General features: G+C 35.6%; 2 protein-coding genes across 2 annotated transcripts in view; one reads left to right on the forward strand and one right to left on the reverse strand.

Moving 5' to 3' along the window:
- LOC109849748 overlaps positions 1–8,725 on the forward strand; it is a 9,567-nt gene extending 842 nt beyond the window's left edge. The window contains exons 2-8 of the mRNA XM_020419617.1: positions 1,882–1,948; positions 2,051–2,128; positions 2,289–2,341; positions 3,954–4,090; positions 7,792–7,856; positions 8,084–8,142; positions 8,257–8,725. Of these exons, the coding sequence (XP_020275206.1) occupies positions 1,882–1,948; positions 2,051–2,128; positions 2,289–2,341; positions 3,954–4,090; positions 7,792–7,856; positions 8,084–8,142; positions 8,257–8,346 (549 nt within the window). The 3' untranslated portion in view covers positions 8,347–8,725. The remainder of the gene's footprint in view (positions 1–1,881; positions 1,949–2,050; positions 2,129–2,288; positions 2,342–3,953; positions 4,091–7,791; positions 7,857–8,083; positions 8,143–8,256) is intronic.
- On the reverse strand, positions 9,367–12,671 carry LOC109850402 (alpha-ketoglutarate-dependent dioxygenase alkB homolog 6). The gene is made up of 7 exons (XM_020420425.1): positions 12,457–12,671; positions 12,316–12,376; positions 12,188–12,226; positions 11,216–11,328; positions 10,839–11,115; positions 10,443–10,489; positions 9,367–9,687 (listed from the first exon to the last, which is right to left on the reverse strand). Exons 1-7 carry the CDS (start codon positions 12,571–12,573, stop codon positions 9,526–9,528), a joined length of 816 nt encoding a protein of 271 aa, XP_020276014.1. The 5' UTR covers positions 12,574–12,671; the 3' UTR covers positions 9,367–9,525.

Consider the following 13,286-nt stretch of genomic DNA (forward strand, 5'->3'; position numbering starts at 1 on the left):
TAGCTAAAATAATAATTAGTAATAATTGTATGACACAGTTAGAAAAAACAATAGAAAAGAAAACCGACAAGTCTAGATGCTACTCTGTTGCACGCAATGCGTGCATAATATGATACACCCTTGTGCACAATAAATAAATTATTTAACACCTTAATGATTAATAATTAATGCATGTATTAAAAATAGTTCCACAAAATAATATAAGTGTATGGCATTTCAAGAATAGGATAGTTATGAAGTAGTGAATGGCTTGTTAGTTATGAGATAGTGGGGTTAGTTATGAAGAAGATTATTGGTTGCCTTTTTTCAAATTTGTCGTTTATGAAGTTGTAAATTATTGGAAATTGTGTATATAATTCTAGGATATGTTTGGAATTTTTTTAAAAGGTGACTTATATATGCGTAGAACACCAAAAAAAAGGCTTTTCTTAAACAATAGTATTAATTTTATCAAACATTAGCCATTGTTTTACCATTTGGGTTAATTGCAGATAGACTGCCTATAGTATCGCCCAGTTGCGGATAGACGGCTTGTAATTCTAATTATGTGGATAGGCCCCTGTACTATTTGCCCACATGTGGATAAACCCCCTTAGTGAACTTTTTTGTTTTGACTCTTTTAAGAGTCAATAAACATATGCAATTAGGGGTCTATCCGCACCAATCGAATTGCATGGGGTCTATTGCCTCTATAATTTTTTTTGACTTTTTAAAGGGCCTGTTTGGATAGAGGAGGATAGGGGAGAAGGGAAGATAGAGGAACCTATTCTCCCTGTTAGGAATTTTTTAGGAGGGGAAGTGTTCCCCCTCATTCCCCTATATTACCCTCTAGAAATTTGTTCCCCCCAAATTGGGGTGGAACTTAGGGGGTCTTTTCTCCCCTATTTCCCCTTAACTTCCCCTACCCACAATGAAATCCAAACACACCGTAAGAGTGAAAAAAAGTCACTCAGGGGGTCTTCCTCCCAATTAGATACTGTACAGGGGGTCTGTTCGCGCTTACCCCTTAACATTTTATTTGATCAAACTAGATATCTTTGAAAAAGGTCAACTAACCAATTATGAAATTACAACAAATACACCAAAGACTATAAAGGCTAAATTGAACAAGACACTGTAGCTTACCCAAAACCAAATTCCCACTTTAAAAAATTTAAACTAGATTTGGAAGTAATCCAAAACTGACACCTCATTCATTTAAGTCCCGGCTCGACTTCAAACAAAACTAAACCTGAATCAATTAATCATAAGAATATTTAAAAGTCTGTCAGTCTGAAACATACCATTTAAAAAGAATTATCAAAGCAATTATCCTAAAGGACAAACCAACCATCAAAATCTTATTTTCCATTAACAGTCCCACCAACAAAGTAATATATTCCATCCTTATTATAAGCACCGATTAGCAGTCCCACCAACAAAGTAATATCTTCCATCCTTATTCCTAATCCCTAAACCAAAACACCAAAACACCAAAAACCATCAACTTTAAAAAAGAATCCAGAATCTGAGATCCATAATCAATAACAGGCTCAAATGAAATAAGTATACACCTGTTAAAACTGGGAAATGAGGGGAAAATGTATCGGCTGCAAATTGAGGAATTCTGTTATATAAATAGTGGTCTAGTGGAGGTAAATCCTGAACCCGGTGACCCTTATAACTCAATGAGACCAAAAAAAGGAAATTATATTTTCAAACAATGAAACTGAGAAGTATAAAAGTTAATTATGTATTGTTTAACCTTTTAAATGTACTTTCTGTAATTTTTTTAATCACACCACTTGCTTACTGGCTGTCACTGCTGAGAACTTCTCAAACACTATAAGGTGGCTAACCAAGAATATTGGTCTTTTCCTTTGGTTTTTGGTTTGTCTGCAGGAGGTGATGCCGGGATTGACGTCACAATACAAAATTTATGAGGATGCCTTTGTGCAGAAAGTTAAAGGTGAAATCTGCTAGAAGAGAGTTACTTTAAACCAGTCCTGGATATGCCTACAAAGTCACAGTAATTTTTTAAAATAATGTCTGACGACTACGTTGTACTCAGATGGGCTTTTGATCGTTCGAGAGAACCCAGCTGCATCAGGTGGAATTGCTGTTGCTTCTGGACTGCTCCTCATGCGAGGTATTCTGGGACAACAGTAGTTACAGCTAGGTTGCCATCTTGGATAAACTAGAGTAATTGCTGGAAAGGGAACTGGCGATATCCTGTGTACATCATTGCCTAATATGTTTGGTACTACACGTCTGCTTTTTGAATTTAGAAGAGATTGGTCTCTCTGCAGGTCCTAGGAGATTTCTGTTTCGGAACACTTTAGGACGATTACAAAGTGAGGAGGTGAATTCTCTTATCATTAGTACAAGATATCTACTTTTTAATTTCTTTTACTTATTTTATATATTGACTATCTAATTGTTTATATATATTTCTCCATCGTGTAAATTTCATGGTTGAAAATCCATGGTTGTAGTTTCCGGCCTAGACCTATTGACAGGAAAGGTTTGTGGAGTTTGCTACTTGATAGGAGGGCATGTTTGAGCATCCTGTTAGAGAAGGTTGATTGATTTCTTTGTGGACAATTACTACTGGATAAATACACGGTCTATATTTCACTTTTAAATAGTACAAGGTCTAAAAGAATTGTGTCTTTCTCTACCTTTTCAATCTTCATCCTCATTCTTTCATCTTCTTTACCTGGGGCATTCAAAGATACCATCTTTTGTTCCTGAGGAATATTACACTACCTGTCTTGGGTCAAATGTTTTCGATCTTACGAGAAACCATGCTATACAAGGTGTGTGTTGTTTTCTAGACTAGCCTAAGTTCCTCAGCATGTTTGGTGTTTGGACTTCTAATGTTTATTGGTTCCAGGTAATGTAAGTTACCACTTTCCTATATCATTTTCTTTCGATTTTTGTGACATCATCATTTTCGTTACACTTTTTTTCACCTTTGGCTATGCACAATGGTTAGTTAGGTTCCTACCTACCATCATAAGAGTTATGGAGCTTGAGGAACATTGAGCACATAGCCTTTCTTTTGTTTTGTCACCTAGAAAATCTGAGCCGATGGTCCATGTTTCAACATTTAGTAATGGAATTGTAGCTGATAGAAGATTTGATAACTTTACTTTTTGACAATGTAGGTATTTTTCTCAATCAAAGATCTTGTTCATTGTTATGATGGACTGCAAAGTTGTGGTGATATTAAAAAACCAGGAATCATTGATCAAATGAATGAATCTAATTGTAATTTTAATATCACCTTATATTGACCTCTAGGATTTGAACAAATGCAGGCATTTCAATCTGAATCCAATGCTGAAATTTTCTTTTGGCATATGTATGGATATCTGATATTTGTCCTTTTTAATATGGATACAAATACTTTCTTTTATTTTCTTTTTTCAACAATATGGATAAGCATTCAATTACCCATATTGGAATAGACCAGAACATGTATATCATGTGGTTTGTTTATTATTGACAAAATAAATATGTTGAGATGCAACAGAAAACTAGTTTGATGTATATATTATTGTCATTTCAATGGAAATGTGGCTAATACTGAAAACCAAATTCGATTTTGTGCTCCAACTTTTTCAAACCTAATCAGAAATTTCTGGACATTATCCATATTTTTACAACATGAAAATCTGTATTATCAAACACAGTAATCAATTTCAATGCTCAAACAACACTTGTAGTCATAGTGACTAAAAGAAAATGATTGCAAAATATGGTAATATCTGTGTTCACCCTTATGCATCATTTATATTGCTATTGGCCTAATCTTAGAAGATTTGAGTTTCCCCCCTTTGCTCAAGGGATTATCGAAGCAGTTGATTGCGAATCAGTTCAAGTTAACATGGTTTGGGGTCAAATTGTCCCACATCACATGTAATATTTATCCATTAAACTGTATTTTTGACTTTCTTTCTTCCTACCAGACTAAGATTTTAAAAACTGAAGCCAGTTTGAAGGAACTCAGTCAGTCGGTCGAAAAACTGAAGAAAGAGAGCAAAAATATGATATTGAGGACTGGCTTTGGTGAAGAGGAACTTCTACGAGGACGCACTAAAATTAGGTTTGTGTTTGATCGATTTGACACTTATTTTTGTCACTGTAATTTTTTTCGTGTATAGATGCATTCATTCACACGCAGTTGACAGATTTGTCACATATCTGCACCCTATCTCGGATCAACCCTTATCTAAAATCTACAGCATAGGCTCTGTTTATTTACCTCTCCAAGCGCAAGAAATTCAATATGATACTGATGGAAAGTTATCAGGAAGAGGATGTACTATGAGGACCGAGGTCACACTAGAGTCGGGTCATTTTCTATGAGCAATCCACTTATAATTCATCACAAATTTTGATTTAGATATGTTTGATTGATTCATACCTAGTCATGTAATTTTATTGTGTATAGATGAATTCATTCACATGCAGTTGAGTAGACATATTTGACACATACCTACATCCTACCCACATGCAGTTGAGTAGACATATTTGACACATACCTACACCCTATCGCTATCACGAATCAATCTTTATCTAAAATCTACATCATGGCTGCATATTTACCTATCCAAGCACAATAAATTCAATATGAATATTGAAGGGGGAGTTATCAGGAAGAGGATGCACTATGAGGAAACACTGAAATAATTTTCTATGAGCAATCCACTTATAATTCATCACAAAGTTTGATTGTGTATATGTGCATTGTATTTGTGCAATTGAGTTGAATAGACAGATCTACCTAAACCTTAGTGAAAATCAGGTCTTCTTCTTTGATTGATCTACTTGTATTTCATCATAAGTGATGCGAAACGGGGGAGGGGTCTGTCGGAATCAGCGATTTAATTCGACATATTTGACACATACCTACATCCTACCCACATGCAGTTGAGTAGACATATTTGACACATACCTACATCCTACCCACATGCAGTTGAGTAGACATATTTGACACATACCTACACCCTATCGCTATCACGAATCAATCTTTATCTAAAATCTACATCATGGCTGCATATTTACCTATCCAAGCACAATAAATTCAATATGAATATTGAAGGGGGAGTTATCAGGAAGAGGATGCACTATGAGGAAACACTGAAATAATTTTCTATGAGCAATCCACTTATAATTCATCACAAAGTTTGATTGTGTATATGTGCATTGTATTTGTGCAATTGAGTTGAATAGACAGATCTACCTAAACCTTAGTGAAAATCAGGTCTTCTTCTTTGATTGATCTACTTGTATTTCATCATAAGTGATGCGAAACGGGGGAGGGGTCTGTCGGAATCAGCGATTTAATTCGAACAACGCATCGTTTCGCCAAAATTCATGATCTTCGGTAGGAAATTAATTAAAAACAGTTAAAGTGACAGATGGATTTTAACAAGATTTGCAACGATAATCATGAACAATTCCACTCTCAAATATTTTAATCATAATATTAATTATCATTTCGCAAGTTCTAAAATCAATATCAAAATTAACAGTCACATGTTCAGTTACTCTTAACTCACCAATTCAATCTAAGCATTGAATATATGATAAGAGTTTAGAGGTGATATATTCATGCAATTAACTAATTAAAATGAGATTACGAAAAATACTGAGTGAGAGAAACGAAACCTTCGTCGGGTTGAACTATGCGGGTTGAATCTGAACTGGGAATCAGGTTCAACTAAACCTGGCTCGGTCTGGACCAAAACAAAAGCAGGGAATCAGGTTCAACTAAACCTGGCTCGGTCTGGACCAAAACAAAAGCAGACCTAAATGAAATGGGGTCGGTTTTGGTCAAAGCACTCCAGATCCGAAGTGCCTTCTCTGTTCTTCGATCTGAGGGGAGCGGAGAGACGATGTGACGACAACGCGACTGCAGACGACGCGACTGCGGAAGGAATCGGCGAAGGGAGGACGCTGCAGCCGGCGGGACGAGGACGCGACGACGTACGACGCAGGCGACAGGCGATTTTACAACTGGCGACGACTAGGATGTGACATCAAATGGTCGTCGAAGTGGCGACATCATCGACTTGACGAGGATGGCGGAGTGACGCGATGGCGGGAGGGCGTAGGCAACGACGAGATGGGACGATCAGTCAGCGATTTGTCAGGGCATTCAAGGAGCAGAGGCGGTGACGTTGTTGAAGAATGAGGAAGCGGGGGTGTTTGGCTATTGTCGGAGGTGGAGGGGATGACTGAGTTGTTGTTCGGAGGTGAAGAGGGGGAGAAGAAGACGACGGCTAGGGTTTCACACCTCTAGGCCGTACGGTTTCACACCAAAATCAGGTAACGAAATATTTTCTTCATTTATTCATTCAATAAATCACTTTGATTACAAGAGCGTTTAAATAGAAGAGAAAAAATACAGAATTAGAAGATTTTCTAAATCCCACAAATATCTCATAATCACTTAAATCTCTCATAATCAATCACTACCAAATCTAAACCTAATTTGAAATTCAAATCTAAACTAAAATTCAAATTTTCGAAATTCGAAATTCGAAATTCGAAATTCGAAATTGACTACTAAAAACTGAAATAATTAAAATTCAAATACAAATATAGAAATGCCATTCTTGTCTTCATCAATAAGTTTTAATTGTATAGACATGCATGTTGCTTGTGCAATTGAGCCGAGTAGATAGATCTGATACGTACCTAAAGATCAACCCATATGACCATACCTAGAATCGAAAATGAGGGATGCTTATCTTCCCAACTTTAAGTCTTAAAACTCACAAATATGGCTCCATGGATACTTGATGCGTACATCTAGCCTAAATTTTTACCCAGTTAAATTAGCTAAAATTTTATTTTGGAACCCAGTATTAGTCTAGAAAATTTATGTATCACCAAAACTAACCTGAGAAGATTACCAACGGACCTGATAAAAAAAGTATATCTTGGAGTTTTGGCTCTAATTCGAGGACGAGATGTGATGACATGGATTGAATCCGACCAGTGGGTATAGAGGAATTTTTTCACCTGCGGCTGGAAAAAAACTACTATTTTCATATGATGCTTGTACAAGAAAGATTAGATTATATCTTTAGTTTTTTTAAATATGATCCTTATGCCTAAATTCTCTAAACTATAATTTGAAAGAATCGATAAGTTGTTATATACTTTGACGTGTAACCTTTGCTCATCGTCGGAATTAAATATTAATTTAAGTTGTTATTCATTTAGTCAATAATAATCTTTAAGTTGTTCATGTTTATTGTTAATTGTTGGAGTAGGAATTATCAGAACCCCGCACGGTATAGTATTCGTCATGCCAAACAGGGGGCAAATAAAATGCCCAGAACACCCTGCACCATGGGGGGCTGGTAGGATTCCTATTCAATTGTTCTACTGAAACTGGTCAAGAGTCACAAATAAACCTTTTAATTTGTTGTGTATTGGTAAGCCAAAAAGAGGAAGAAGAAGCATAGCCAAGACTTGAAAAGCAATGATCTCCTGCTCCAATACTCTATTCTTAAAACTTACCGCTGAGCTAGATTCTAAATGTTATTATTAGAAACGGACTGTTAAGGCAAATGGTTATTATGTAGAAACATTAATGTTTGCATTCAAATTTTGGTAAGAGCCAGTGTGGGTGTCTCCCACTGTCCTATCAAAATAGATGAACACCCGAATGGGACCACTTGCATCATTAGCAGTATATTATAATCACAGTATGCCCATGCTTTAGCTTTTTGATATAGGAGCATTCTTCGAGGTTTGTGCGTTGCTTGATTGTGCAAACATTTTTTACAGGGATGCAGGGCATGAGATTCAAAGGCTTTCAAAATCCGTTTATAAGATTGAATCTCAAGCGGCAGGTATGTATCATTAGCATTTACTTCTTTGGTTTATCTTAGTCTTCATTTGCACTTGAGAATCACTTGCAGTGTCCTTTGACTCATAGTTTTGGGTTATTATCAGATCTTTTGCTGTTCTTAAGAATAATAGTTTTTTAATTTCTTCACCAATTTCAGAAAGGATCTTTCTATCATTAATTTTATTTTAGGCTCTTTGGTTAATACTTAAAATGATCTGGATTTCATAGATTTGATGGATGGACTACGGGCAATGCCTGGGAGAAGTGCCCTCAAACTTCGAGCAGAGGCAAGCATTATGAATTTTCCCTTGAAACACGCTCTATAATTAGTTTTACATGATTTACTTATCTGAAGTTATATATATTTATAAGCATGAACTGATGTACATATTTCTTCGCAGGTGGCTTCTATGGCATCTGATCTCAAACAGCAGAGGCGTGATCTGAACAAAAAGATACTGAAGATAGCAGAACTAGGGATTCGAGTTTGATTCAATAACTCCTGTTTATCTTTTCTTATGGGCATCATTTAAAACCCCGACATAAATAAAATAACGAAGCTTACTCAATGCCTAAATGCAATTGCTTCTCTAGCTGATTGCATGAATTACTTCTACAATGGCAAATTTTGCAGCACCAATTTGTAATGCATTTTTTCCCGCTTGCAATGAGTTTTTTTCCTTATTGTAAAGCTTTGTTAGCAAGGCCATCAGTAGCAATTGTGTCCACCGAGACCGAAACTTTGAACTTTGAACTGTGAAGCTGCTGATTTAAATTTTATCTGAATGTAATTGTGGATTTATTGTAAGGATAAATGTCGAGATAAAGGATAAATTTTTGGAGCTTGAAGTAATTCTCGAGTTGGATTGAGACCTTTTTAGAACTTTATTATTGATGCTACTGATTTTTTAATGTTTTTTCTTTCTTTGGAATTTTACTTGTTGGTGCAAGACGTTTGGAGCTGACTGTTAAGTTCTAGCTTCTAATGCATATATACTGGAGCTTTTCCCCAGGAATCAGGTAATTTTGCAGGCGCGTTCATTGAATGTGAAGTCATAGACAAAGCATCTTTAAAGCAGCTTTGTGTTGTGTAATTAATCACCTTCCATTCGCATATTCACTAAAAAATAAAAATGACTTAAAAAATAAAACTCATGGCTAAGATGCATGACTTGCATCTTAACTAAAGCTAAACATTAACAAAATTAGGTATGCGTCTTGAATGAGAGTTTTTAAAGGTTATTTATGGATTTTAAGTGAAAATTTTGGCTGAGAGCTGGTTGATTACTATAAAAATCCGCTTTAAAAGTGTGTTGTACATAAATTGAAATTCAAAGGTGATTCGCGTAAAATTAACCTATTTTTAGGTTGTTTCTAATATTTCCTTACTGTTAAGGGCAAACTTGATGGTAACCTTCCAGCAAGAAATGGTGGTTTCATTAGGATTTAGGAAAGAGAGAAATCATTTGAACGTCTCGAATAAGAAATTTAAACAAAAGCAACCAAACTGGTACAATATTTATAATCAAGTAAATTATTATTTCTTTTTAAGAGTTTCCATGTGCCAAATACATATTTGTTATGAGGCCTAGCTGCTCAGAACCTTAATAAAAATCAAAACAGTGTCAATTTCAATAATTATAGCAAAAGCTCTACAGTAGGGTATGCTCTTAAAACTTGAACAGCTTCTTGTGAACTTTGGGCACCAAGCGACAAGTTAGTGAGGCTCGATTTGAAGTTCTGTGAAAGCTGCTACCAATTCCACCTGCACTGTCTGAACTACTTGCAACTATAGTGTCTTGTAGTTTCGGTATCTCAGAAACATTCGCAACCTGAAGAGAGAGGGGGAAAAAAAAGAATCAGTCCAAGAAATAGAAATGGATATGCAACTTATAAGATGCCCCCACTGAAACAGTGAAATAAATGGGTGCAAATACCTCACAGAGGATCAATATGCTTACTTCTTGCTATCATCTTTTAGCTCAGCACTATCATTCCAAAATTGAATTCAGAGTGGAAAAGGATAAAACGATGGCTCAAGGACCAATTACGAGAAATCACTTATTGATCCAAAGCAATAATCCTTGAGCTGTCTTTGATTTCTCCCTTTATTCCCAGTATCAAGTTTGTTTCTTTCACTATGATCAAGCTCCCATGATGTAATAGTGCAACTCTTGAAAAGTGCAAATTAAGTATATTACGCATAAACAATAGCAATACCAAAACAGCTCATCACATCTATTAGCCGTTAGTTCTCCTTTCATTTCTTGGGGTCCTCAATTTTGATGAGCAGGATCAAAGTGCACCATTAATTAGTATGCACGAATAAGACAGTCTTGCGAGCACGCTGGAGTAAATTAGGTAACAGTCTAAAACTTCTTAGAGTAAATTAGGTAACAGTCTAAAACTTCTTAGGCTAGTAAAAGTTAAAAAGAGGAAAAAAAAAGAAGACGAGTTGTAATAGGAGATGCCATCTGATGCTGAGACGATGTTTGATTACTTAATATGACAGTATGACGATCAAGTGATATTTTCAATGAATCACAATCCTTGGCAATAAGCAGGTTATTTTCTTTTTAAGTCTCACCTTATCTAATCTGTGTACCTCTGAGTCCTCTATACCATGCAAGTAATCTGTATATAACACAAACCATTAGTAACACTTAAAATTATTAAAAAAGGGTTAATTGCATTAAGGTACCGTGAGGTATGGTGTTGGCGTCTGCGTATCTATACGGGTAATCCTGAAAGTACTGACTGCATTGGGTACCCTGAGGAGAAAAAAATAATAATAAAAGAACTCCAAGGCCACCAGTGTAATAACAATCATTAATCTCAGGGCTATCAGTTTGGAACTTTGGGTACAGAGACTCTAGGTTCACCCGTGAAATCACAACATACCTCAGGGTACCTGAATGTAATCCTTAAAAAATGCTGTCTAAAGGAAATATCAGAACTCAAGCATCACAAAACAGATGTTTACCAGAATAAGCCTGATCTTTAAATATTAGCAAACTACGAGGCATCAATAAAAGGGATTGTGGTTGCCGGTCATATTCTTCTCTGGGTATCAGCTCATCTGATAAACCATTTTCCCCAACTTTGGATGATGAGTCAGTTATATCTTGATTTTCTGCAGTGACCTTATCTTTGTCTTTACATTCTTTTAATCTTGGGTGTGGAGTAAAATCAATGACAACAGGTGACTGGAGAGATAAAATTGCAACAACGGGAAAATATGCAGGACCGTCTTGATGGGGCTGAAAGAAGTATAAATCCATGGTTATATTTTGAGCATTCTAAGGAAGAGAGAGATGATTATGAGAGTATATAAAAAAGTAGAGCATCTCAGGTACATACCATGATGCCTTGCTCAGGTAGGTATTCATTGATAAGCACGTGATTGATAGCTGAGGGAAATAATCCTGTTTGCTCGCATATTCTTTCTGTCAACTTTTTGAGCCAAGGAGGCACTACAAAAGCCAGAAAGGAGTAAAAATTCCCACTGAAGCAATATATATCTAAAATATTAGCCATGCATGAAACTACAAGATTGTCTCGAGTTTACTAAGTATGCATAGCACATAGGACATGGTTATTTTTTAAGTGTGAATTTGCTTATTTTTGTGTTATGTTTAACCCCATAATAAGAGGGGAATTATAGGATAATAAGGCCCTCAAAAAGATTTGGCGATTAAACATGCATGAGAAAAGCACTATTTTAGTGAATATATAAGCGGCAGGAAAAGATTTTTTGCATCATCGTGATATGAGCTAGTATGACGTGATAAATTGAGTAGTCTTTTCTTTTTTTCCTTACCAGCTTTTGAGATTTTATGCAACACCCTCCTTTTTCATAATTCCCCTAACAAAAAATGAATTTCCACATAACCCTTCTCAATAAAATGACGCGATTTAGAGCCACTCTAATTTGTATGGGAGTTTGATAACATGGTCCAGGATGAAAGTTCGACAAAATGTTACCATCTCTAACATAATTGACATAATTTGTCAAGTTATTGACCAGAACGATTTAGTGAGAAAGTTAGTAGCTAGATAAGTTCATGTGGCAGTGTCCTGTGAGAACAATCCAGCCTTAATGTTTGTGGTGATATGCACATAGGAGTTGATGTAACAAAAAAGAACCTACATATACTTAAGAGCCCAAAACTAGAAACAAGATCATCGTGCACTCTCTCGCATATTCATGACAAACAGAAGACTAACAATGCAATAATCAATTCACAAATTCTACTAGTCAATTTCACAAACAGTTTAAATGCAGTGTCTCTGATAGCCAGCACGAAGATAAACGGAATAAAATCTACTCACAATCTTGTGGCAGAAGGCCCTTCTCATGCACCACTCCACCTAGTACAGGTAAAAAATCAAGTGGGTAACTAAAATTTCAATTTATATTTCATTAATTCAAGCAAAAACTAAAAAAAAAAAGGTTTTACCCCAGTTCTGCAATCTGCGATTCTTCAAAGATTTCCATCTGGATGCTGAGACAACGTATGTCTGCACAACCATAAGGGTTTACAGACCCAAATAAATTTGAAGAAAATAAAAACCAAAGCAAAAAAAAAAAAGGAAATTACTTGATGTAGGAGTTGGGCTTGCTCAGATTGGGTGATGAAGTTGGGGATGTAGAATGTTGTAGCTAGAGATCCCACAGCGTAGCTCTTCAGAGGGAGTAGCTCTTCATCTTCATCCATGCTCGACTTTTGATTCCTTTTTCCTTTCCCCGTTCTTTTGTTTCAAGGGATGTTTGATTCAACTCGCTAAAGCTCTTGACATAAAATAAAACACTAATAATTAACGAGGTTTTTTTATATTAGTACCGCAATCTTTGATATTTTGAAATGGTTCCCTCCAGTCATGGAAATTGATATAGGTCTAATTTTGAAATTCGTCCAAAAAATCATTGAAACTGCTATTGACAACCTCAAATCTTAATTTATTTTCAATGACTTTCAGTAATTAATTTCTCACTAACTCCTACTTCTACCCTTGGTTTGAGGAACTAATTTCAAAAGAATTTAAGATTCAAGGAACCTAATAGTAATTTCAATGATTTGAGTGACTAACTACAAAATAGTTTAACAATTAAGGAACCTAATAGCAATTTCTATGATTTGAGGGAGTAAACTCAACATATCATAGATTTAAGGGACTAACATAGAAAAAATTCAGAAGACATTTGCAAAAGGAGGAAAAATAGAGGGACTGGGAACCAAAAGTCTTAGGACATGTGCTTGAGGACTTAATAATAAGAGTTTTTACATCAAAACCACATTTACTTTTACTCAAACTGATACTTACCACATTTAAAGTTTTTTTTATGTAAACCATCTTTACTTGCTGGCATGTTTGTAATGTCACACTTAATCCAGTTTTCAGCAAAAAATATGCAAAATGACCATTTTAC

Source organism: Asparagus officinalis, chromosome 7, assembly GCF_001876935.1.
Source record: "Asparagus officinalis chromosome 7, Aspof.V1, whole genome shotgun sequence".
NCBI lineage: Eukaryota > Viridiplantae > Streptophyta > Magnoliopsida > Asparagales > Asparagaceae > Asparagus > Asparagus officinalis.

Coding starts and splice junctions, on each gene's coding strand:
- LOC109850402 (XM_020420425.1), bottom strand. CDS start 12,573: ATGGATGAAGATGAAGAGCTACTCCCTCTGAAGAGCTACGCTGTGGGA. Junction 12,377..12,456: donor AAGCCCAACTCCTACATCAA/GTAATTTCCTTT, acceptor ATGGTTGTGCAG/ACATACGTTGTCTCAGCATC. Junction 10,490..10,838: donor TAAAGATCAGGCTTATTCTG/GTAAACATCTGT, acceptor TGTTATATACAG/ATTACTTGCATGGTATAGAG.